Source organism: Psammomys obesus, unplaced genomic scaffold (genome assembly GCF_907164565.1).
Source record: "Psammomys obesus unplaced genomic scaffold, mPsaObe1.curated_primary_1811, whole genome shotgun sequence".
NCBI lineage: Eukaryota > Metazoa > Chordata > Mammalia > Rodentia > Muridae > Psammomys > Psammomys obesus.
In genome coordinates, this window is record NW_026596155.1 from 7,538,662 (window position 1) to 7,564,728 (window position 26,067).

Sequence of the window (26,067 nt, forward strand, 5' to 3'; positions counted from 1 at the left end):
ACCAAACCAAACCAAACCAAACCAAACCAAACCAAACCAAACCAAACAAAACCTTTTTTAGAGAGAAAATATAAATAGGAGATGCAGATCAAATAAGACTGTGTGCCTTGAACCTAGGGTTCTGCTGGCTCTGCCATTGAAACTGAGGCTTGAAAATGGCTGTGACTGCAATTCTCCTTGGTCGACATGGTGAGATTACAGGCAGCACACTTCTGAGGTTGCAAGGGGATGCAAGACAGCCATAGCTGGAAAACACTGAGGCTCTCAGCTGTGCGGCTTTAACTTAATTTTAAAGGATGAGTAACTGCTCACGTACATGGCCAAGATAATGCTGGAAGTTGTCTGCCTGCCTCTTTGGCCCTACGTTGGATGTATATCACCCTGGGACAAAGACCCTGATACCAGAGAATCCTCTTTCACTATTTGGGTCACATTGGGGTCACAACAGGTTCCCCCATTATAGTTTCAGACAAAGCGGTCTACGTTTAATTCTTCTGGGCTCCAGCCAAGCTTCCCAGCTCAATAAAGGATGCATGTGGTTGTAAGCACAGACAAAGAAAATAGCCAAATGGATTCCATTATTAGTAATTTTATCAATTTGTAAAGAACTCCAGGAGCTAGACCGTGTATCTAATTTACTTCATGGACAAACCAAGGTTACAAGCAGGGAATTTCATCTTTGAACCACCACGAGCCCACTTACCTTCTCCCCTTTCAGAAATGTAATCCGCGAAGAGTCGGCGTTTCTTCTCTCCTCAAAGTCCTCCATGACCCGAGCTGAGTGGCTCTGGGTGTAGCACCTCACTGACGACTCGTAGCTCAGGTCCCCGCTCCGGATGACAGGAATGTGCAGGATGCCCTCCTTCTCCTTCACTAGAAGCAGATCCTTGGCGAACTGCATGCTGGGAACTGGGTAAGGGATAGGGATATTGGGTCCTTGTCAGTGGGAGAGAGAAGATTCAGCAACCTCAGCGGCCCTCCACCCAAGGCCTCCACAGGATGCCAACGCACAAGCGCTTAGGGGATCTCCAGCATGGCTGTGAGTCGTAGGATGAGTGTGATTATGGTTGCTATGGTTAGTGAATCTGTGATTCCAGGGACCTAGACTTTATACCCATCTTTGCTCATCTTCAGAATGCGGTGACTACCTCCAATACAAACAGGGAACATGCACAAAGATAATATGATAACGATTTGAATACGCCACATTGCCACTTTCCTCCTATGAACACAATAAAGGAAAAAAATAAGGTTAGTGACAAATTATGGTCCGTCTCATAGGTCCTGGGGTCCAGCGAGACACCAGGGAAAAGTAGAGATGCAGGCAAAACCAAAACAACAAAAAAAACCAGGCTTGATCTATTTAAAGGGCTTCAATTATTTTTTGTTGTTGTTGCCAGATGTTATTTAAAAATTAAGCCAGAGATCTAGATTTTTCTCCTAAATTAAAATATATATATAACAACAGTAAACAAAATACTACAAAGAAATTCCATAGAGGTCCAACCTATTTGGACCAAACAAAATATATGGATATAGAAAGGGTGAATTTCACAGACTATAATTGATTTGTGACTGGTGCTAGGGAGTCACAAATATTGGAAACCTGATGACCTCATTTGACTTTAAGCAGGGACCCTAATGAAAGGTGATTAGAAATAATGGAATTAGAAAAAAAAGGCTTGACCGTCCTTAATGACTGGATGGTAACAAGGTGAATTACTTAGACTTTCTGGGCTTTTAAACTTGCAAAGCAACTATGTTTATTGGCCTACTTTCCTTAACAATTGTAGAACTTGTTCTGTGTTACACAGAATACATTTTTTCCTGTGATATAAGTTGTAAATATGTTTCCAATATTGTATTTATATTTGAAATTTTAATGATGTTTCTATTTATGTACTTTTTTTTAGTTTGCATCATTAGCAGAAGAGCCTTCTTAACCAGATATAAAACAAAATTTCAAAATTGGCTTCTAATATTTTATGCTTCATAACCACATTAGCATTTTAAATCAGATTTGCTAAGATATAATTTACATATAATAAAATATTCTGAGTTTGATCTGTGAATTTTGGGCAAAATAAGGGAACTATAATTAAATAAATAAATAAACTCACAAAGCAAAAGCATGAGCATCTCATATGCCGGCTGAGAAGACTGGCTTTCGTAAGGTAACACAGACATAATATTCAGTGTAGCATAAAGCGCACAGAAGTTGCTCAGACTTGGTAAGTTGAATGTATTTTGGTTTGCATGTGGCCCACAGCGTCATGCTCCTCCATCCAGGGAATCACTTTTCTCTCTGCTGCTCCATGCCTACTTGATGCTCTGCATTAAGACATTTCCCTAAGCCCAGCTTTTGGTTGACTTCTGGTTATTAATTCCTTCATGAGCAATGCAAGAGGTCAGACGTCAAAGCCTACTGAGCTGCATTTCATGTTCAGAGCCACAGGAAAGCGACCCTGATGCTATCATTTCTCTCTTCCTGGCTGCCTTCTGCATGTGCCCTGTCATGCAGAGAGAAAGGGGTGCTGGGAGCAGTTCACCACTGCCAGTTCGAGTTCTGTTTACCGACAAAGTTCTGTTTGCTTTCAACTGACTCTGGCTTAGAAGATGTAGCAAGGACAAATCCATCCTATTGTCAGAACTGAGCCTGCTAGTTATCAATGGTGACCTCATAAAAAGGCAGGACCTCGTAAAAAAAAAAAAAACCTCTAACAACATCACTCCTAAGTGAAAACTAGTGCCTGCATCTTGATACTGGAGGGGCCTGTCATTCAGTGCAAGGTGCTTGGTACCAGCGGAGATGTGTTGCCAAGGGGAGAACAAAACAAGCAAGTAAGACGTGCCGCCTCTGGCATGTGTCAAAAACTTCACACGGGGGTTTTGTGGCTGGCCTGGCTTGCCTCAAGTCAGGTGAGAAAGTTAAGGGCTAAAAAGGTAATATTTTCTCATGCATTCATCAACCCCAGATTCTCCTAGAGCTGCAAAGACTCTTCCTTCCTCATCTTTGACGGGATATTCACTCTCACTTCTATCCTTATCTGTTGGGGGCTGGAGGGATGGACACTTCTCGCAGCCTGCACAGGAAAAAAATATCTTCTCTTTCAGAAAGCCCCAGTCGGCAAGGGGCTGGGGAGAGACAATGCAAGACAGCAGCAAGGTGAACAGAGAACAGGCTGGCGGAATAGGTCATGCTTTGTGTTTAGGACTCTCATACATATTGATGCCAATCTGTCAACTGCTTTGCTGGGCAGTGATGTCCTAGGGAGATGCAGCACTGACCAGGAGGATGGGTTTCCCCGGATTGCAGGAGTCCTCTCTTTGTACCAATAGGGTGCAAAGATGCAAAAGAGGTTATTACCTAAAGGCACTGGGCTGGCAGTGGGTATTAATTATAATTATAGTTTAATGCATTTATCATTGAACACCCTCCTTAGCACATTTGTTGTACATGACCAACATATTTATTTGCACCAGTCTGGCATCCAGAAATAAAGTACAGGGCTCTGTTCTCGGTTATTCTGTAGCTGAGACAATATTGAGCACAATATCCAGGAGCATAAAATGCTCCATGGACACTATTATTTTGTTCATCTTCTTGGTCATTGACAGAGCGAATGTACAATGGTTAAGTTTTGAGAGTTAACTGAAATCCAGCTCTGATTCTTTGGAGTCAATGAGTAAATGCTACTCAGTTGTATACACAGGAGTACAGCAACATTAGTGGCTACAGGTCTTTTTAAAAATATTTTATTTGTTTATTTTCTGTATATGAGTGTTCTAGCTGCATGCACACCTGAAGGCCAGAAGAGGGCAGCAGATTACATTATAGATGGTTGTGAGCCACCAAATAGATGCTGGGAATTGAACTCAGGACCTCTGGAAGAGCAGCCAGTGTTCTTAACTGCTGAGCCATCTCTCTAACCCGTTTTTTTTTTTTAAAGATTTTATTTATTTTATGTATATGAGCACTCTATTTTCATCCACACCAGAAGAGAGAATCATATTTGCATTACAGATGGCTGTGAGCCACCATGTGGTTGCTGGGAATTGAACTCAGGACCTACTGGAAGAGCAGCCAGTGCTCTTAACTGGCAAACTATCTCTCCAGCCCCTACAACATCTTTCTTCTCTGCCATTAGTACTCACATGCACATTAGAATCTAATTTCAGAAGAGGAAGATTAAAAACAAGAAAACCTTCTGAGATGAGTTCCTTAGATTATTTAGAGTCCTGAATTCAGCACAGGGATAAGATGAAAATACCTGAGATTACATTAGAAAGGTGAGCCGCTGCATTTGAAAGGTAAGCGCTGACTTTACTAACTTCTCAAATGACAGCAGACATTGCCACCTAGAGGGCAGGTGCCAGCTAAGACTGCATGGGAAAAGGCAGAGACAGGACATGGAACCAAAAGATGGAGCCAGATGGATTAGATCTGAGTTTTTGGCTCTTGCTCCATCATCTCTTCACACAACCTTACACAAACTATTCAAATCTCAGAGTCACAACTTGAATGGTTACCGTGAAGATCAGATATAATACATGTAAGATCTTTATACCTAAAAGTGTACAATGCATGGCCTCAAAAAATTATCTATCATAAGAGAGATGACTAGCATAAGAAAATACTGCTGCCTCCCACCAACCACTAAACAAGTTTGGGGAGCTCTTTTCTGCACATAAATCCTTGACATAAAATAAATGTGATAGCCTTCCTAACAGATCAGAGACATTCTGTTTTCCATATTAAATTCCTAAGATTGCAACTCCAACAGGTACCAATAAAATATTGGGGAAAATTGAAAGACCTTTCTGTGTTCCTCAGGGTGTAATGAAGATTGTGTGTGTTACTGGAATCTGACCAGTTCATAGAATAAATTACAGACCTGCCAGGAATAAATGAACTGCAATAGACTCTTCTGTGCCTGATTACAGAACTCATCTACATGACATTCTGGGAAAAGCAAAACTTCAGGGGCAGAAAGCAGACACATAGTTGCTAGGCCATCAGTTAAGGGGTAGACTGCCTACAAAGGGCATGAACGAATTGTACCAGGTGGGCAGGCTGCTCAAAATTCTTATTGTGCTAATATTTGTATCACTGTTTTGGGGACTTGTAATAATCTTTCACTCCTCTTCCTCTATGGCCCAGCAAGGCTGCACGTTCCACCCCAGGGGGAGGTGATTAAAGAGCTGGCCACAGAGTCCATGTCAGAAAGAGCCCCTGTTCCCCTGACTAGGGAAACAACATGGAGACTGAGCTGCCTATGGTCTACATCTGAGCAGGGGGTCCTCTCCATGCATGGTTCTTGTAGGCTAAGGTCAGATAGTAGGGGAGGAGGCCATCTCCTGTCAGTGGATTAGGAAAGGGGTATAGGGGGAGAAGAAGGAAGGGGCTACAGCCATGATACAGAGAGATTAAATTATAATAAATAATAAATCAATTAAAAAAGACAAAAATCACTCATAAGTGGATATTAGACATATAATATAGGATAAACATACTAAAATCTGAACACCTAAAGAAACTAATCAAGAAGGAGGACTCTGGCTAAGATGCTCAATCCCTATTCAGAAAGGCAAAGAGGATGGATATCAGAAGAGGAAGAAAACAGGGAACAGGACAGGAGCCTACCACAGAGGGCCTCTGAAAGGCTCTGCCCTGCAGGATATCAAAGCAGATGCTGAGACTTATAACCAAACTTTAGGCAGAGTACAGGGAATCTTATGGAAGGAATAGGAAACAGTAAGATCTGGAGAGGAAAGGAGCTCCACAATGAGAGCAACAGAACCAAAAAATATGGGCACAGGGGTCTTTTCTGAGACTGATACTCCAACCAAGGACCATTCATGGAGATAACTTAGAACCCCTGCACAGATGTAGCCCATGGCAGTTCAGTGTCCAAGTGGGTTTCATAGTAATGGGAACAGGGACTGTCTCTGACATGAACTGATTGGCCTGCTCTTTGATCATCTCCACCTGAGGGGGGAGCAGCCTTACCAGACCATAGAGGAAAACAATGCAGCCACTCCTTGATGAGACCTGATAGACTAGGATCAGAGGGAAGGGGAGGAGGACCTCTCTTATCAATGGACTGGGGGAGGAGCATCGGTGGAGAAGGGGGAGTGAGAGTAGGATTGGGAGGTGAGGAGGGAGGGAGCTACAGGGGGGATACAAAGTGAATAAACTGTAATTAATAAAAATTAAAAAGAAAAAATATATTAAAAGTCTTTCACTCTTCTAGCACACATTTTTTTCATTCATGTAAGTTATAAATTAATGACTTGTTACATATATACAGAAACACACATGTAGATACATATATGTAGGTAAATACACATATTTACACATATAAATACACATACAAATTCCTCATAAAAAATCCACCTGAAAGCATTGGGGAAGAATGATTGTTTCCAGTGAAAGGCCTAGGTGATTTGGAGGTAAGGGGTAGAAGGAAGATTGAATTTTCATAGTATGTCATTTTGCCATTTGCAGTTTTTACTACTATATACATGATTATTTAAGGATAAATACAAACATTAAAAATTCTGCTGTGACCTGTTTCTTCCTCTTTTAGGAGACTTTCAAACCCTGACTCTGTGGTCAGCCACGGGGGCTGCTGATGGCCGTCCTTTTGGCTCAAGTGGAACCTATGACTTGATCTCTGACCTCTGAACCCACACATAGATCCAGACGCTCTGGAAATTTAATTTTCTTCACTCCTTCCCAAGAAGCAGCTTTCGGGCTCACCCTCTAGTATCCGGGTTATGTCTTCCGTGGAGATGATATTTGATTGTCTACTGCTCCTAATCACCTGTGCATACCATTTTCACTGCTGCCAATGTTACTTTCCTCAAAACAGCTTTCACTGCTTCTTTGCAAAGCCTTTTGGCCAGGACATAAGGCCCCATAGGCTCTGACACACCGCCAGCTTCCCACTCATGCCTCTACCTACCTGCTGTCTTGCTCAAGGCAGAAGTCAGCACTCCAGTTCCCCAAATATGCACCTTTCAATATTTTATACTGGGATATACTTATCTTCCACTTGTCTTTTTTCTTTTTATCTTTTTTCATAATTTATTCATTATATATCCCAATCGAAGCCCCCTCCCTCGACTCCCCCAGTCCCACCTTCCCTTTTTCTTCCTTATTATCCCCTTCCCCTAGTCCACTGAAAAGGGAAGTTCTCCTCCTCTGTCATCTGCCCATAGCTTGTCAAGTCTCATCAGGACTGCCTGGATCTTCTTCCTCTGTGGCCTGGGAAGGCCACATCACCAGGGGTAAGTGATCAAAGAGCAGGCAACCAAGTTCATGACAGAAACAGCCCCTGCTCTGCTTACTCGGGGATCCACATGGAGACTGAGCTGCCAACTGGCTACATCTGAGCCTATCTCCCATGTGTAACAGGCTTTTCTTTGTTATCCATGGCTAAAGTCCTATCACACCTGAAGTTGCCTTTGTCAAACCTGCTATACCAGACACAGAACCTCTTGAGTATAAGGCCTAATGCTTACATGTCTCTCTGCAGCTGGCAGGGTATTGTCTCCTCCATGTGTATTCAAGGGCACATACACATTTGTACATGAATATGTCTATGTGTGTATATGTATGTATATATATATATACATAATTCATGAATGAAAATATGAATGAGATACAATGAAACATGCCTGAAGGTTAAGAAAAATATAGAAATATACTTCAAACCAGCAGCTGGCATTTCCAATCTCTTACCATCCTGGAATGTGTCATTAATTGCAATGACAGCCTGGAAGGGTTTGGTCAGTTCCGCTCCTTGTGCTGCACTGAGGAAAACCACAAATGTCTCCAGTCCTTCAATTACTGGGTACTGCGCGTCATCCAAGATAGTCAAGGTGCAGAACTGCAGGAGAGATGGAAGCAAGCCTCAGACACGGCCTGGCACCCAGCATCCGCAACTCTCTTTGCGGTCATAAAGTGAGGTTTTTTCTTTAAATTCATATTACAGTCATCTCGTTACCATATTCTTACAGCTTCTATTCTAAACGTGCACTGTTAGGCGTTTGATGGTAAAAAGATCATTTGGGGAGTTTTCAGAAGATCCTTTCATGAATTTCTGTTTACATCTGTATGTTGTGTGTGTATTTCTGTGTTTGTATGTTTCTGTGTGTGTGTGTTTATTTCTCTTTGTTTATATGTCTCTATGTGTGTGTGTTTCTCTGTGTATGTCTCTATGTGTTTTTCTCTGTGTGTTTATGTCTCTATGTATGTGTGTGTATCTGTGTGTGTGTGTTTCTCTCTCTATGTGTATGTCTCTACATGTGTAAGTGTATATGTGTGCATGCCATGGTACAAATGTGAAAAGGGTGAAGGTCGGAGGACAATATGCAGATGACATTTCTTTTCTTTCACATGTGGGTCCTGGGGATCAAACTCAAGCTGTCAGTCTTAGAGGGGACAGACAGCTTGCCAGCCTTCATTTGTATGTATTTCTAAAGAAAGTTAAGTACTGAATGCCTGTAAGGGGATTTTAATGTTTTGAAGAGTTCAGATAGCAGACAGAAACTACCCTAGAGACATTATGCAGACAGAGTCTAAACTGGATGTCTTCATAGGGTCCCTCCCCTCAGAGCTCAGAGAACCTCATGGAGGAGGGGACAGAAAGATGATAGGAGGCAGAAGGGAGGGAAGACACCAGGAGAACACAGCCCACTGAATCAACTAAGCACATGGGCTCACAGAAACGGAAGGGGCACACACAGGCTTGGGTGGGTTCTCAGAGTATCTGTTGTGGGTGTTAGCTTGTGTTTTTATGGGATTCCTGACTGTGACAGCAGGTGTTGTCTCTGACTTTTAAATTGTCTACTCTTGGGACTCTTTCCCTCAGGTTGGGTCACCTTGTCCAGCTTATGTGTCAGGGCTTTTGCCATGTCTTATTTTATCTTGTTTTGTCCTGTTTGGTTGTTATCTTCTGCAGGCCAGCTCTTTCCTGATGGGAGATGGAGGGAGCGTGGTTCTGGGGGAGAGGGTAAGAGAGGGGAACTAGGAAGAGTGGAGGGAGGGGTCACTGTGGTCAGGATGTATTGTATGAGAGAAGGTTTTGTTTGAGAGAAAGAAAGAAAGGAAGGAAGAAAGAAAGAAAGGAGAGAGAGGGAGGAGGGAGGGAAGAAGGGAGGGAGGGAGGGAGGGAGGGAGGAAAGGAAGGAAGGAAGGGAAAGAAACCACATTAGAAGCCATAAGACTGTTGGCTTTGAGGTACCTTGACTGCTGCAGCTCACCTGTTCAGTGATACCTGGCCCAAATTCTACTTTCCTTGAGCTGGGCACATAGTCAACTCCTGGAGTGGCAGAAGCTGGGTCCGAGGGTCGTGTGGCACACCAGACAGATGTGAAGGTGGAAAGGTCAGTGCCATGACGGATAACTGGAATCTTCACTGTGCCTGGTTTAAGGTAATAGAGATTTTTACTGTTCAACCTTGAGCCAAAAGAAAAAGAAAACCAGAGGGTACCCCAGAGCGCTCTTCTCTAGCAGTGGCGGCTTTCCCTCTTGGTTTGTCTAATCCATCCTCTTCCATCCATGTTCTTCCATCCCTCTGAACAGGGCTGAGAAGTGTCACTGGTCCCTTTCACTGCCACTAAGGTCAAGAGGAGACTCACAGGAGTCTCCAGTAGGATGGCACCAAAAAAATAGCCCACGGAGGGAGCAGGTTTCACATGCACCGGAGGGAAGCCTGCCACCAAGAAACATCTCAAACCCATTTGAGGAGAAAAACCCTCAGATGGGAGCCTCTGCCAGAAAAGTCAGTAATGAGCTTTGGGACTCTTGGGGCCTGGGACTGCATGTTATATTAAAACATTAATATAATGTTTTAACTGGGTTGATTTTCTTATTTTATCCAGCAGCACACACATCATTACTCAAACCATACAGGCTTATTATCTTAGGCATGAACCTCATCTTTTGGGCCATGGTGACACCATATCTGTAGTGTTGGGAAGATGTTTACTTCTTCTCATAGCCACATAGAAAAGCTGACTTGAGAGCACCATCAAACACCGTATTCTTGTACTGATGTGTAAAGTAACATGTAGTCAGTCACGTCATGGCTCTTGGTGTATAGGACAGGCATAACAGCAGGGCAAGGTTCTGATCCAGGTCTGTGCCTGTGTTGGCTGCACTATCTTTTGTTTTGTTTTGTCTACACGAAGTTTTTTTTTTTTTTTTGAGACTAGTTTATTTTCATCTTAGCTGTATGAATATTTTGCTGACGTGTATTTATGTCCACCAAATGTATGGCTGGTGTCCACAGAGGCCACAAAGGAGTGCTGGATCCCCTGGAACTGTGGCTGCCATGTGGATGCTGGGAAACAAACTCAGGTCCTCTGTAAGAGTAGGCGTGTTCTTAAACACTCAGCCACGATTCCAGCCTCTAGCTGAATAAACTCTGATAATTTAGCTAACTTCTCTGCTTTTACAGCTAATGTTATTTGATCCACTTAACATTGAGTGAGAATGAACAGAACATACACGCATGGCACCCTGAGTGGTATTTTATGTGCTAAAAAAATATTAGTTCTGGGAACTGGAATGATGGCTCAGTGGGGAAGAGAGCTTACTGTTCTCATCGAGTGATCTCTGGCCTCTGTGGAACCTACTTGCATAACACAGACACACACACACACACACACACACACACACACACTCACAAAACAAAACAACACAAATCTTTAAAAAGTGTTAGCTCCCAATTCATCTCAGAATCCCTTCAAAAAGCTAGAAGACCTTTATCTTCAGCACAATGGCTGTCTCCCTCTTCCTGCAGCACATGGTAGACTCTGAGACCCAAGAAGAAAGAGGCCTCAGCTCTAAAATGGCATAGGAAGAGATTCACCACTGATGCCTTTGGGCTGACATATAAATGAAAATGCTCCATGTGTCAAGACACTGAAACTTGGATGTTTGTTTCAGTAGTTAACAGTACTATCCACATCCTCAAGGAAGAACTTTACTCCACTGCACAAGCCAAAATGCTAAGCACATAACATCCTTCTGTGCCACAAAATCAGACCACAAAGCTCCAGGATACCTACCTCTCTGCCATTAACAATCAGAGCACGCAGAGTGGATAAAACTCTCTGATTCCACCACCTTCCTGTTAGTCTTGATGTCTGGCATCATGCAATCTCAAGACCAACTATAGTGCCATTAAGGAATGACACTCTCCATGTCTTAAGGATATTGTCAAACATAAGATGGAACCTGGCTTGGGATGAAGGATTAGAAAATGCTTCGTAGAAACCCAGAGAGACTCTCCTCCCTTACCTGAATCCTCACTGATGGTGAAAGCTGTGTTGCCCAGGGAGACAGTCGAGGCATCATTGGGACCACTAATGAAGACCTTAGCCACTGCCAGCCTTCCAATGCGGGCATTGCCAGAAGCATCAGCCAGGGCTATCTCAAACTCCTCTTCCTCTTCATACTCGCTGTCATCAATGACCATGACATCGCATGTGGACATGGTGACACCAGGTCCGAATATCACACGACTCTCAGCAGACCTCCCTCTGGACTTAAAATCAGAACCTGATTCCAGGGCATACAGGCTACTCCCCATGGCTGATTTGGGGACTGTGTAGCAAATGGCAGACACGACACTGCTTGAGTCTCCTGCAACACACATGGCGGGAAAGGCAGAGTGGGAGAATGAGTGCTTCTCAAGCCCTGACATTTCTAGCAACTTAATGAGCTTCCCCCTCTGACACATTCCATCACTATTTCTGCCCAAACTCTGACAGGCAACCTTCCTGAACTGCAGTTTCTATTACGCCTGTGGTATAAACCGCTTGAGGATTTAATATACCCCAGATACTTCCCAAAATAACTTAAAATGGATTTCCTATTCTGTAAATTTTGTGCTCTGTTAATTCACAAGACTCATTGCCCACCATCTAGGACCACAGCGGGTGGAAAGATAAGAGGCATATTTGGTACTTTAAGAAGCAAAGTAATTGTGTCCTGAAGGAAGTGAGATGGGCACAGTTCACTGCCTCCCTGAAGAAACTTCTGTACTTTAATTCCCCGAGAGAGAAACAAGCTGGTTTAAAAAAAGGAACGATGAAACTGCACAAAACAAGATAAAACAATGTCAGAATACAATCGACTGTGCTCTCCAAGGCTGTCACATCCCTTGATGACAACCCGCTGTAGGCTGGTGTGGCGGCCCAGGACAGTCAATGGGGCTTGCCTGCCTCCCAAGTGGTACATATCATGGTTTTGGGCTACCCAAAGTATTTACTTCACTAACACCCAGTCAGCAGATTCAATACTGAAACCTGACACCATCGTTTACACGCATGTGGTCTTGAAGGGATTTCATCCCCACCTGTTTTAAGCTTCTCTGTACTGCAAGGTCATAAACCCACGACATCTTTGTTTTGAATGTCCAGCCTTCAAAAATTGCTCTGTATTTCCCAAAAGGAAGTACATTTTTTTATCTGAATATTATACTTTACAACCAGGTAGGAAAACCTTTAAGTATATTTTCTGACTTCAAAAACCTGAGATTTGCACAAATATAACTTCTCTCCTTGACCACAGGTGGTAAATATTTTATGGAATGGGTGAATGATTAAAAAGACCAAGTTAATGAATAACTTGCAAGGCTAAATCTAACTAGTCTGCACTTCCCCTTTAAGAGTAAATGGAGCTCTAGCTACATGTACTGAGAAGAGAGTCCTTCCTATAATGCCCCATTCAGGTGGACTCAACATGACAGTTGTTCTGGGATTCAGTAGGTTAATATATGAAATAAAAAGTATACAAATGAGTTCATGTGAAGCCTGAGCACTCAGCACACAGAAGAGGCTCAATGGATGTTAGTTATCATCATAGCTCCTTGTCACCCATGGCAACAACAGACCTTTTCTTTCAATAGGTGCAAACAGAAACCCAGTGCTCTCGTTGACCCGGTAGGACTTCTTATCAAACTCTAATGTGGGCTCATCTTCGGGGTCATTGATAATGACCTTCGCCTGGGTGAACTCTCCTAGCAGGGCATAGGCTGGCATGCTGAGCTCCACAGTGAAGCTTTCGATATTTTCATATACGTCATCGTCGTTGATGACGATGGTACAGGACTTGGTGTCCTCTCGCTCATCAAACTGCACCTGTCACAAAACAAACCAAAGGAGTTAAACTGTGTGTGACCTCAGCATCCCCTGGTTCAGTTCCTTGAAAGTATTGCGAGGGGAAAACAAAAACAAAAACAAATAGAAACCACCCAACTTGAGTTGGCAAAGAACTGCATGATACCTTTGGGCTTCTCCATCTATAACTCCTGCTTTGTCCATGACACTCAGACATCTCTCCCTGTCCGTGCTGCGCAACTGAGGCTAATTTATTGTATAACTATTATACTTCACATTCAGGTAGGAAAAATCTTTAAGTGTATTGGTATAATACGTAAAGAAATATTTTACAAATGGTGACTAGACAAATGGGTAACAATTATTTGCATTCTTTTTATGAATGATTACCATTTAGTTGCTCAGAGTTCTTTCTAACTGGGGGTTTAGCTAGAACAATCTCCAATTTTGGAGTACGAAACTTGAGTTTCAGGCACTGATTCCCTCTCAGACAGGTAAAGTTATGAAAGTTTATGAGCATCAGGTATTTAAGCAATTGATAATAGTAGTTCTTCTACACTATCATTAGGAGGACTAAAGAAAACGATATCATGAAAGTGTTAAGATATTTTAATGTACTGCACAGATATATTACCATGGCTATGACTATGTTGTGCATGTAATTAAAAATTAACAAGAGAATCTTGTTGCACTGAATAATAATTGAGCTTGAGCTCATAAAATGTCACTTAACACACGAGGCTAGTTTGACTTTATATTTGGCTAAACCTTTTGCCTAGAAATATGATATGAATGAATTTAGCAGGTACAAGACAGAGAAGTTATTTTACCTTCACATAACTGTAAATGTAACAAGAATTGCCCTGGTTACAATTGTCTTAACACAATGAATGAAAAAGAGGAGGGAGATAAAGAGACAGAGGCAGGGGAGGGGGATGAATAAGATAAAGACAAACTTTTCAAATGAAAAAGAGATAGGCACTTGTCCAAAGAGGAGGAGCAAGAAATGGACCTGGCCTGTTGTTTGTATAAACTGAGGCTGTTAAATAAATAGCAGAATTAGTCAGAAGCCTCTAAGAAACCCAGATCTGAAAACACATAATTTAAATCAGTCACAAATATTAGTGCATACCTAATCAACTGATCAAATTGAGTTTTTGCTAATCTCTGTGTTTCAAAATGCCCCCAAGAAAGCAAAGCACTCATTAGATTTCCACTTAAGATGTGGAACACACTGACAGCCCTTTGTCTCTTCTTGGAAAATGTGACATTCTTTGCTGAAGCCTTATCTTCGCTGGTCTTTTCTATATCCTTATTGGACAAAAAAAAAAAAAATAACAACAACAAAAAAAAGGCTTTCACTTAGTTTAGCTGCTTGCCAAACTCTGTGAAGGGATACAGCCTACTGTGCTTTACAGAGACTGAACTCATGAAATGAAATTGACTTGAAAAATGGAATAAATACCCATTAAACGCAAGCACTGTATCGTAGAGTAGAAAAGAAATTAATTATCCACTCCTACCCCTAACTCATGCTATGTATGTGCTCTACCATCAACTACCCATACTCAACTTTCTCACTCCCTGCTCTCCCTTTTCTTTCTCAATACCCCTGGAGGTAAAAGAGATGACTTGAAAGTTTTCCTGTAGCCTAGGCTTAAGGCAATTTACACTCAACACACCCAAGACAAAAATCCCAGCACTAAATTTATCAAACTCACTCTTCCTGGCCATCCTCTCAGAGCAAGGGCCAGCATCACCCATGTTGGCCTTCTGGGCCTCTCCAATCCTCTGCTCGCTCCTGTCAACAACCTTACTATTTGAAGCCCCCATCTTGTCATCTCTCACCTATTTCATCCCAAGAACTTTCCAACTGGTTTGCTTATATACTCTCTTTCCTGTCACCAAGGAAGGAAGAGAGGAGAGAGGAAGAATGAGGATACCTGAGCTGGGTGAGAACACAATACTGTGCTGAGGTCTTGTCACGAAGCAAAGTGCAAGCACGCAGAAGCCAGGTGACAACTTGAGTCCTGGCAGACACTTCCGTGGAAGTTAGCCAGACTCAAGAACAAAGTACTATGGGAATGGATCACAAGGCAATTGCTTGAGGAGGATATTGATGGGCAGAGAAATGCTTAAGGAGAGAGAGCCACCATGGCCTGTGACCATGCCTGAGGGACATGTCCTTCCGCACCTACCTGACCAGCGTACTCCATGTAGTCCTGCTGTCCGGGATGAGAGCTGACCCTGGAGCTTGAGCTTGCTGTGCCTTGTTCCGTGCGACACAGGACGATGGCGTACTGGTTCAGGTTCCCAGTCCTCTGCACTGTGACGCTGACAGACCCGGCCTTCTCACTGACGTTATAGCTAGAAGCACACAAAAGGCAGGCTCTGGAAATCTGACTTAGGTCTATGAAGACACCACTCACTCAGTGCCTTCCTCTGCTGTCTGGTCACAGGAGGCAGGCATTTCAGAGGACAGGCAGTTTAGTTGCATAAGTTGATGGAACATGCTTACCAGGAAGGCACAGCTCCCTTGAACAAAAGATACTGGGTTTAAAGAATGCCACCTACTCACTGTGGAAGAGACTAGGATCCCCCAGAACATTGCACATGAGCTACAAACTTCAAAATTCAGAACATGGAGAGGCAATAAACAACCTCTCCTAGGAGGGAGGAGTAATCAGAAGTGGAGGTGGGTAGATCGTGTGGAAGGTTGTTAGTTTCTTAGCTTGGGTGGGAACTCACTGAGCCAGATCTGTAAGTTGTGCACAGTTGAGCCAGGGTGTAGTTTGAGCTTGAGCCTAGGGAACAAAGATTTCTAGACAGAATTTTATGAGGTAGGGGGATGGACAGTGGTTTTAGCCTAACACTGGAATTGGTATTGGGTTTGTCAAGAGGCTACTTCTCATGATCTTAATTCATGGTGAGTAGGTTTGGAAAAGCCACAGGAGAACAGCAGGGAAGTGGGCTTTGAATATCGCCAAGGAGGGCAGCCATCTAGCCTTCTGTGTGTTTCATTGCTTTGAGTGTTTTAGGCAAAATGCTTCTGAGAGAGTGGACCCCACTGCCAGTCACCTGCCACACAGTCCATTAGACATTAGAGGCTTGTCAGCTACAAGAGATGCCTTTTACGAAATTTACTTAATTTTGGAGGTGATCCAATCAAGGGTAATTAAAAGCAAATCTCAAAACATTTTATATTTTACGGGTTAATCTAATCATCATGAGTATGGCTAAGAGTGAGAAATTATATTTAGGGCCCCTGGAAGCAAGTTCATTTGTCCTACCCCACCAGAACTGTCAAGAAATTGATGTTTTAGAATAGCAAATCTCTGAAATGCTGATTAAAAAATTGTTTACTCTAGAATAATAGCCCAAGATATAATTTAACTTAGAAAAACAGCACTATGCTTGTCCATCACCATTCCCCAATGACAACGCCTGTTTTTCCTCTGTCACTCTTTAATAGATGAGGAAAACATCTTTAAAAGCTCATATATGTGATGCATATAGTCCTGTGAAAGCCAAGGCAGCCTTGGAAAAAACACAACCTGACAGTCTCTTTTCTACTGTTCCTATGGATTCTATTGGATTAGCTTCCGCAATTGGAAGATGGAAGCAAAATTGTTTAAGAGAAGCACTGAAGGAGAATGGTTAAGATTGCTGGCCTCAAGCTCTTGTCTTCCTGCTTGCTGGCTACATGACTATGGGCAAGGCACTTAGCCTTGTCCTGTCTTTGCTGCTTTGCTACTGTGGGGAAAAGAAAATCTCATAATTTCATAGTTGCAAGCAAATAAGATGAGCTAAGCTGAGAACATAGCACCGTATCCGGCATATTGATTTCATTGTCCAATAAATATTTCACACAATTATTTTAATCACTCTTATCACCACCACCACCATCACTATCATTATTATCGACAATAATGGGTGACTAGATTTGCCTTCTCTAGTGTTTCACCCTAATTTCCTCTACTTGCTCAGTTTATTTCTCAACTTGCAGCACACAATAAAAGTTAAAAAAAAGTTGTACCTGGTGTATTTAAAGCTGATGAGAGACCACTGGATATGGAAGACATTGTCACTGACCACGTTTGGTTTACTGTCTTTCACCAGGAACTGAAAACTATCCACCACTTCCTGGATCTTCTCCTCATGCAACACATAACGAATCAACCCCAAGTTCACATCCTCTGTGAGAAAAAAAAGAGTCCCAGAATCCACTGTGAACCAACGAGAAGGTGTGAAGACCTCACAGTTCTCAGACTAACATATCAAGCCTAGTCTTCTAATGGGCTATAGGAACTGATTTCCAAAAGTATAAAAAGTATAGTAGTTTTAAAACCAAATGACTCTTGCTGGTTTTAAAGCACAATCTTGCGATTTCACATGCAAATATACATCTTTATGTTCAGAAATTCCCTTCATGCTCTCCTGAAAGGAGAATTTCAGGGTCTGGAGAGAAAGTACCCCAAGAGTGTGTCTGTGGAGTGTTGAAGGGCAAGTATGAAAGCTGACAGAGACAAGACTTTGGCCTCCTTGTCTACGTAGATAAGCTCAAAGCAGCCTAAAGTCCTTCCAAAGAAGGCACTTTGGAAGGTGTTTGCTGATAAGAAAAGCTGGGACTGACAGCAACAACCCGCCCACAAGACACAGTGCACATGCTTGAGAACGGGGTGTAGAGGGCAGACATAGCATGGGTGCTGAGAAGCAGTGTTTCAGTGAGCACCCAGTATCCCCCATCCCCCAAGGGGGGGGAGTGACAAGCTCATAGCAAACTACTAAGTAACCTGCTTTATGTTACTCAAAAAGAAAAAAAAATACCCCTTTGAGAAACTTATCCATGCAGACTTTAACTCCTTGGCTGAACACGTTTAAAAATAAATGCCATTGCCCTCAGAGAATAAAACAATAGCCTTCTTAAGATCACAAATCTTTCAGTCTGGCAGCCAGTCTGCTGTTTGTCTTAAATGAAAACCAAGCAGTGCCATACATCCTGTCCAGAAAATCTAGATAAACCCAAGGGCTTGGGGAAGATGAATTTCTCCGGTTCAGAGTGATAGGAAAAAGTTTCAAGAAGTGTAAAATGTGCAAGCTGAGTGGTTAGACACTAGACGAGCCATTTGTAAAAGTGGTTGGAAGTGGCTGTGGCAGATACATGGGAGCTCAGCATGTTGCCTGACTCTAGGCTCCTAAGAACACACCCTGGGTGAAGGTGGCCGCAGCTCTGCCTGGCTGCAGCTTGTTCTCCACGTAGCCGTGCATGGGCCTCGCGGTGATCTCATAGACAAGCTGAGAGTCCTCTGTGTCTGGGTCCATGGTCAGCAGTTCTTTCTTGGTGATCAGGTTGGTTGCCTGGAATAGAAAGCCATTAAATTTAATTCCTGAGGTGGGAATTAAGCCGGAGAAAGACCCTCTGACTCAGATTTAATTCAGCTCCACGGTGATTTACTGAGAGCATTTACTGCACAGAAGACTGTTGGGATGGGAGAGCCTTGAGAGCGGAAGCGCGCCAGCCTCTGCCCTGGGAGGTTTAATAAAGAAAGGCTCCCACACAAGGTCAGTGGGGCAAGAGTTTATGTGGAAATAAGCAGGGGATTTCAGTTTGGCTTTGAAAAGGGATTGGCACTTGGGAGGAATGATTATACTACAGAGGAAATGATTATACTACAGAGGAAATCCCTTCAGGAGAGTAACGGAAAATCCTGACGTTGGTTAGGATACTCTGTACCCCAATATTGCCCAACTATGCTAGCTAAACTTAATTCCTCCACTCATTCACTCAGTCTGCACACAGTGAGATAAGAAGCCCATGGAAGGAAAAAGATGGTGAGTAATACTGTATATTAGTGGGTTTAATCAGACAAGGGCAGGACGTTAGCTTTTGGATTGCATAAAGTAGAAGTCATTGGCAACTCTATTATACAATTATTTATGGGGACAGGGTCTCATTATGTGAGGTAGGCTGGCCTCTAAGTGGAATTCTTCTACATCAGTGAGCACACATGTGGAGGCCAGAGATCCATGCCCTGTGTCTTCCTTGGTGGTTCTCCATCTTGTTTTGCGGAACGGAGTCTCTCCCTGAACCTGAACCAGTTAGGCTAGGACAGCTTCCCAGGGAGCTTCAGGGATCTGCCTGCCTCTGTGTTTCCAGCACTGAGGTTGTGCGCAGTGCACTAATGTGCTCAGCTTTAAGCACGGGGGCCAGGACTCTGAGCCGAGACCATCATGCTCATGTGGGAAGCGTTCTACTGCCTGAGCCATTCATCCAACCCCATTGCATTTATTTTAAGAGACCGTACAGTTCAAGAGCTAAACTCATAGCTATCTAATCAGATCTACGAAGACTAAAAAAAAAGCCACAGCATAGGAAGAACATCATTGACCCATGTTCTGAAATGTGAGGAAGAACTACGCATGTGTCGAGGCTGATACAGGGTTAGTGCTTTTTGCTACCACTTCAAAACATGATGAGATGTACCTTAAAATGATCCACTGGGAGCTAGGAGGACGATCACCTACAGAGATGCCTGCTCCTTTCTTATCTAGGGCTAGCATTTAATTTTCCTTGAAGTCCACTGTCCTCTTCTAGAAGCTCACAGCTTTAGCTGAGCACCGGCCTACCCAGCTTGACAAACTACTTCCTGCCTCCCGTGAACCATCTGTGCTCATCTGACCAATTTCTTGCTGACAGAATATAAGTGGAAATGACACATTCAATTTCTGTGTCTCTTGTTTACAATGAAGTCCCTTATCTCGGACTTCCATTTTAGCCTTTCTTTTCGATGGGATACTGACAAATTTCTGATGAACTCTGGCTGTACATTCAACAACAGGTGCTCAGTGATAGGCGTCACCCTCACAGCGAAGAGCCTGTGGCAGTAAGGCATTAGGCAGGTACAGTCCTGGCCCCACACTTTCACATCGCTATCTTATATGACCTTTTGTATCTGGTGGATCTTTTTGTAAGGCTCTAATACAATGAGCTAACTGATCCTATTAATTTAGCCACTGGAGAGTCCTAACCAAACTTTTGGGTTCACCGCCTTAGGAAAGCCAGGTCACAAGAGTGGCGGCTGAGCCACTCTTCTGTTCCCAAGTAGCTTCATGGTGAGGGCTTAGCCTACCCTGAGCATTGAGCAGTGGCTATGGCAGGTGAGGTAGGACGTACCTTGCCATCCATATACTCCAGCCACTGGAGCCCCAGGTTGGTGACAATTCTAGGGGTGCCGTCATCCACTGGGAGGATGTCCACATGGAACTGCTGAGGTGCTGCCGTCATGATCTGCAGGGGAGGCAGAGAAACACTCATCCTTGACCCTGGAGTTTCCCAGGCACTGTACCGAAGAAGCGGCAATCCCTGAACTCCATGCACATGTCAGAGACAAAAGCACAGCTAACCTCCACCTCTTAATCACAACCGGCATGCGACATTCAGGGAGAGTGGTGAGTGACAGGGCCAACACAAGATGGATGCAGAAACAAAGAGCAAGGGCATCTCTGCTCAACTTCAATTGCTGCAGAAACTGGCTTTCACATGTGTGTGTGCATGTGCACTTCTGCACATGTCTGAGTGCATATGTGTGTGTGTGTGTGTGTGTGTGTGTGTGTGTGTGTGTGAATGTGTGCGAGCGAGTGGGCTAATATGGGGTCATGCAATATTACATAGGCTGGCCTTGAACTTCTGAGCTCAAGAAATCCTCCTGCCTCAACCTCCTGATTAGCTGGGACTACCAGGATAGTCCTATTGTGGCTGGGAACACTTATGTCTTCTTTGGTGGATGCCACAATGCCAGATTTGGAACAATAAATGTTTCATGTTTTCTCTCATGTGAGGTTCTATAGTTTAATTCATATAAGTGACAAGGAAGTGGAAGTGGGAGCATGAGAGGAGAGGAGTATATCTAAAGGGAAGGGGATAATGGAATATATGTCAGCCACATGAAACTTTTGGGGAAAGAAGGGGCTTCCCCAGCAAGACGGGAGGCCAGGAGGGTCAGTGGGAATCGTGAAAAAGAACAAAGCAGAATGACACATACACATGGAAATGCTGAAAACAATTACTTCGTACAGTAATTTAAAAAACTAATTACAAAAAAAAAAAAATGCCCTTGCCTAAGATGAAACCATACACAGATGCGTTTTCTCTCAGAATCTTGTGTGGAAGTTTTCGCGAGAGACTGGCAGACAGCATCATTAAAATGTTAATGCTGATGGGGCTCAGAGTGGGAGGGAAGCTTCCAAGGACAGAAAGTTTTTCCTTCCCTTCCCTTCCCTTCCCTTCCCTTCCCTTCCCTTCCCTTCCCTTCCCTTCCCTTCCCTTCCCTTTCCCTGCTTTGTTCTTGTTTGTTTTAAGGACAGTGCTCCCTGCGGGTGAGAGGCAGAGAAAATCAAGAATAAAAGCATTTACGGGAATGAATGGTGATAGGGAATTTACATTGTAATTCCATCCACTAAGAAGAGAGACCTATATGCTGTCCTCCCTGGCTCTGAGTCTGTTCCAGCTGCAACAGGGCAGTGAGATACTAGCTTTTCAGTCTCCTACAACCCACCTTCTATACAATTTCCATTTTTTTTTTTTTTTTTTTTTTTTTTTTTTATATATGACATGGTCCCTCAGAAGGCTTGCTCCAACTATTAGGTTTTTCAGAGGATAGCCTTTACTGATACATCTTGATTTATTTTTCTCTCTTGAAAGTCAAGCTAGCCGGGAGCAGCTACAGTGAGAAAGGACAAAGTGATAGCCTGCCAGGCGATGCCGTAGAACAGATAGAGTGGATGCAGAGAAGGCAGAGGAATCCCAAGAGCCACCTTCGGACGCGAGGAGCAGCTGAGGATGACCTTCTGGGTCTCTAAAGGACGGAGGATGAACTTCCTTTTGAGAATAAAATCATCCACCAAGAGTGTGGGACAGACACACTCTGTCTGTTTTCAGGACCGAGAAAAACCCTGCTGCTGTCCAGTACAGCAAGCTGTGAGCACACTGCTCACCAAACATTGCTTCTGTGGAGCCAGACACCTCCACCAGAGATGCAGTTACTCCAGGGAGAGTTCATGGTATGGTGGAGTTCTGTCAAGGAGTGAAGGACTGACCAAATGGTGCACAAGGCAGTGGATAAGGAGTCTGCACACAAATCATTTTGTGTGTGTGTGTGTGTGTGTGCATGTAGAACCCAGATGACAACTTCATGAGTTGCTCCTCAGTTGCTAACCACCTTGTGATCTTTGAGGCAAGGTCTCTCTTTCTGGAACCTGGGGATTGCTAACTAGAATAGGTTGGCTCTAGAGACAAGCCTGTCTCTGTCTCTGCAGGGCCATGATTACAAGCACACACCACCATGCCCAGCTTTTTAAATTGGTTCTGGAGACTGAATGCAGATTCTCAGAACCACAAACACTTCCTTCTCCCCAGCTCCTCCTTCCTCAATCTTGGAGGAAGTAAGCCTGGGAAGTTGCTCAACTTCAACAGCAAGGCATCTTATAGAATACACAGGCTGATCCTAAAATGATAACTGTTGGGAACAAGCAAAAGAAACTTATTCTAAGCACTATCATTTTGTTTTCAGACTCCATTTAATCATAGGGAGAAACTGAGTTCAAGGCCCCAGGCTGTAGGAGAGCTGGGGACTTCCCAACAGCTGAACAGCTTCTGTTGGAAACAATTGTCCGAATCCAGCCATTTTAGGGACAACTTGTAAGGAGACAACTGTCTGAGTCCAGTCATTTCAAGGACAACTTCTCCATCTTGCTGGCAGGATAAACTAAGTCCATGTTCCCAGGCCCAGGAACCTACTCCTATCCTGATGGAAACTCCCTTGCTCAACCCCTTATGTCAAAATAAGATTGGACAAAGCTACAGCCAACCCCGCTCCCCCTTGCTTTATGGTTTCATCTTTTAAATATGCTGTACAGTGTCCATTTAGGGTGGCAGTTAAGCTCCTGAGTCTGTTCTCTGGCCTTGATCGATCAGCAGCAGCTTGATTGCAATCAATTTTTGTCATCTGCATTGACCTGGTATTTGAGTTATGTTGGATTTAAGCAGGCCCCAACAATAACAATGAAGATGAATGTAGCTGGAGACTCTGATATTTCTGTGGACCTGCCATGGGCCAGAGGACCTTACGTACATTAGGAGGAGATGTATTACCTCCATTTTATAAATAGGAAGCTGAGGCTTTAAAAAAAACACAACTTACACAGACACTGCGCTAGTAAGTGGCAGAGCCAGGATTCAAACTGCTATCTCCTGTACACAAAAGTCAAGTCTAAATCCTCCAAGAGTGAGTGACTTTGGTTGGAATGAGAAGTCTTATTCCAGAAAGAGAGAAAGAGAGAGAGAGAGAGAGAGAGAGAGAGAGAGAGAGAGAGAAAATATAGAGCCATGTGATATAGAAATACCAGATGGCAGAAAAACTAAAAATAAATAAATAAATAAATGAATAAATAAATAAATAAATAAATAAATAAATAAAAAGTAACATCTCATTTTACTGGGGGCTCATTAATTACCAGTGGTGTCAAATACTTTATCAGGATTGTCCTCTTTGGTGTTTAGATAAAGCACCAGGACCTGGTAATCACTATTGTGCCCATTTTATAGATGAAAAACCAAACTTAAAAGACTTGCTCAGGGCCAATGTACTTGATTCTTTTCTTTCTTTCTTTCTTTCTTTCTTTCTTTCTTTCTTTCTTTCTTTCCTTCTCTCTAATTAATTTATTCAATTTACATCTGCTCCCAGTGCCACCCTCCCTCCCGCATCCCGTCCCCTTCCCACACACTCCAGATCATCTATTCACAGGAGGACAGTTTGTCTTCCTCCCCTGTGGTCTGGTAGGAAATTCCCATCAGGGAGAAGTGATCAAAAAGCAGGCAACACAGTCCCTGTCAGAGATATCCCCCATTCCTGTAACTAGTGAGCCCACATGAAGCCTAAGCTGCCGCCAATAGGCTACTTATATGTAGAGGGTCTAGGTCCAGATCACGCATTGTCCTTGGTTGGTGCTTGAGACTCCACAGGTCCTTCTGGGCCCTGGTTGATTGGCTCTGATGGTCTTCTTGTGGAGCTTTTGTCACCTCTAGGTCCATTTATTCTTCCTCCGTTCTTTTCCGGTAGACTCCCCATGCTTGTTGAGTTTAACAGAGTAAGAACTCAGTACTATGCTACATGCAACAATCCTCACATGGCCTCTGACATGCTCTGCCAGGCCTCTGCCTCCACCACTGGCCCTCACCTCTTTTCCTCCTTCCTCAATGATAAAGAAAGGGTTGGTCCCATCGGAAACGGTGAAGGTAAATCGGTCTTTGAGGGAGTTGCTGCCGTCGTGGCTGTAGCTGACACGGCTCTGGTAGATGTCTTCCATGGTGAAGGAGTTGGTGAGGTGGATAAGCTGCCCCCTGGAAGTTCTCTCCAGGGTGCCATGACGTGGGGGCTGCACAATAGTGAACGTGATGGACTCAGCCTGCCAGGAACAGAAAAACAAGAGGCAAGTTCATAGAGTGAGAGGTGGCCAGGAGCTGGCAAAGGGAAACCTCAAATGCAGCCTGCATTTTCTTTATAGATACCTTCCTTCCTCCCTCCCTTCCCTCTTACTCCAATCAAGGGTCAAAGGCCAGAAACTCCTGGCACATTTTCTGTTTTCTTTGTAGCTATGCCTTTAGCATACAGAGAAGGGTCTACAACCGAGTAGGCCACGAACATCTGATGAGGGTATGGATATGTGAAGGAAGCCCAGGCACAGAGAGGGGGTACACAGACCTAATAAGTGAGTACAGTGGAGAGCTTTCTGCAAACCTAGTCGAGTCCCCATGCTAAATGCTCAACGTGGGCCACATCTGGAGAGGAAAGTGGGGTCCCAATACGCCATGCTTTTCTGGAGAAAGCTTCGTCTTGGAGATTGCTCAAAGTGTGATGAGCAGTCACCAAGAACAAAGTCGTCTAGGAGCAAAAGGTGAAAATGGGAAGAGAGGTGCGGGAGGCAAAAATGCCTATTCACTTCAAGACAACAAATGTTTCGGGTCAAGTGTCACCTACCTTCCTCGCCAGGAATGAAGACAAAACCCAGCCTGTAGAGAGGGTTGTTATATGCAGGCTGAGGGGAGAATCAATGCATTGAGGACTTCAGGATGCTCTGCTAAGCAATCCGATCTCCAATTAAATTTTCCCAGAAGGCCAAGGTGTCTTCTACTCTTACGTCTTTGGGGGGGCCTTGCACTCCCCTCAGTACTGGCTCAACTCCCAGGATGCACAACCAAGCATCAGCTGCCACCGCTCTGCTTCTCCTCAGCCTGAGAGGCCAAGGGAGCCACTCACCTCTGTGTCCCCGTCCACTGCCTTCAGCTCAAACTCTGTGATGGCCTTCCGCACACCCTCTTGCACGCGCATGCCCCGGTTCTGCACAAGGGGTAGTGAGTCATCCACAGGGTGAATAGTGATGTGGAAGGTCTGTGCCACCTAGAACAGTGACGGGTGGGTGGGTCGCCTGTCCCCAGTACCGCCCACTCCTCAGCCCTTCACATGCCTGACTCCCAACAAACCGGTACACGAATGCCTAAGGCTGACAGAGGCTGCTCCCAAGTTGCGTCTGAGAGCACAGGATCACGATGAGCTCGTCTCTCCAGTCTGCCCGCCCATTCCTCTCAGCGAAGAAAACCAGGAAATCGATACCCACTCGAGGATGGATGACAGCGCTCCTTACCTCATGCACGCCATCGGACAGCACGAAGCCGAAGGCATCTGACCGTTTCCCAGTCTCACTAGAGTGGATGTACTGAACGCTTCCTGAAGTCAGGTCAGCTTGAGTAAAGGAACTAATCCGGATGCCTAATGAGAAGAGAAGAGAGAAAGAGGAGGGATGTCAAAACGCTAGCCATCCCTCCAGGCTGGGGAGGCGTCAGTCTGTACGGCAGAATCTTCTGCACCTTACACA

At 44.0% G+C, this 26,067-nt stretch overlaps 1 protein-coding gene across 1 annotated transcript in view; it reads right to left on the reverse strand.

Moving 5' to 3' along the window:
- The window catches only part of Fras1 (Fraser extracellular matrix complex subunit 1), a 400,690-nt gene that overhangs the window by 38,077 nt on the left and 336,546 nt on the right, over nt 1-26,067 (reverse strand). The window contains exons 48-59 of the mRNA XM_055594513.1: nt 25,837-25,961; nt 25,452-25,592; nt 24,373-24,600; nt 20,312-20,425; nt 18,345-18,495; nt 17,174-17,333; nt 15,336-15,504; nt 12,912-13,158; nt 11,315-11,659; nt 9,271-9,431; nt 7,748-7,895; nt 704-909 (exon numbers count right to left, since the gene is read on the reverse strand). Of these exons, the coding sequence (XP_055450488.1) occupies nt 704-909; nt 7,748-7,895; nt 9,271-9,431; nt 11,315-11,659; nt 12,912-13,158; nt 15,336-15,504; nt 17,174-17,333; nt 18,345-18,495; nt 20,312-20,425; nt 24,373-24,600; nt 25,452-25,592; nt 25,837-25,961 (2,195 nt within the window). The remainder of the gene's footprint in view (nt 1-703; nt 910-7,747; nt 7,896-9,270; nt 9,432-11,314; nt 11,660-12,911; nt 13,159-15,335; nt 15,505-17,173; nt 17,334-18,344; nt 18,496-20,311; nt 20,426-24,372; nt 24,601-25,451; nt 25,593-25,836; nt 25,962-26,067) is intronic.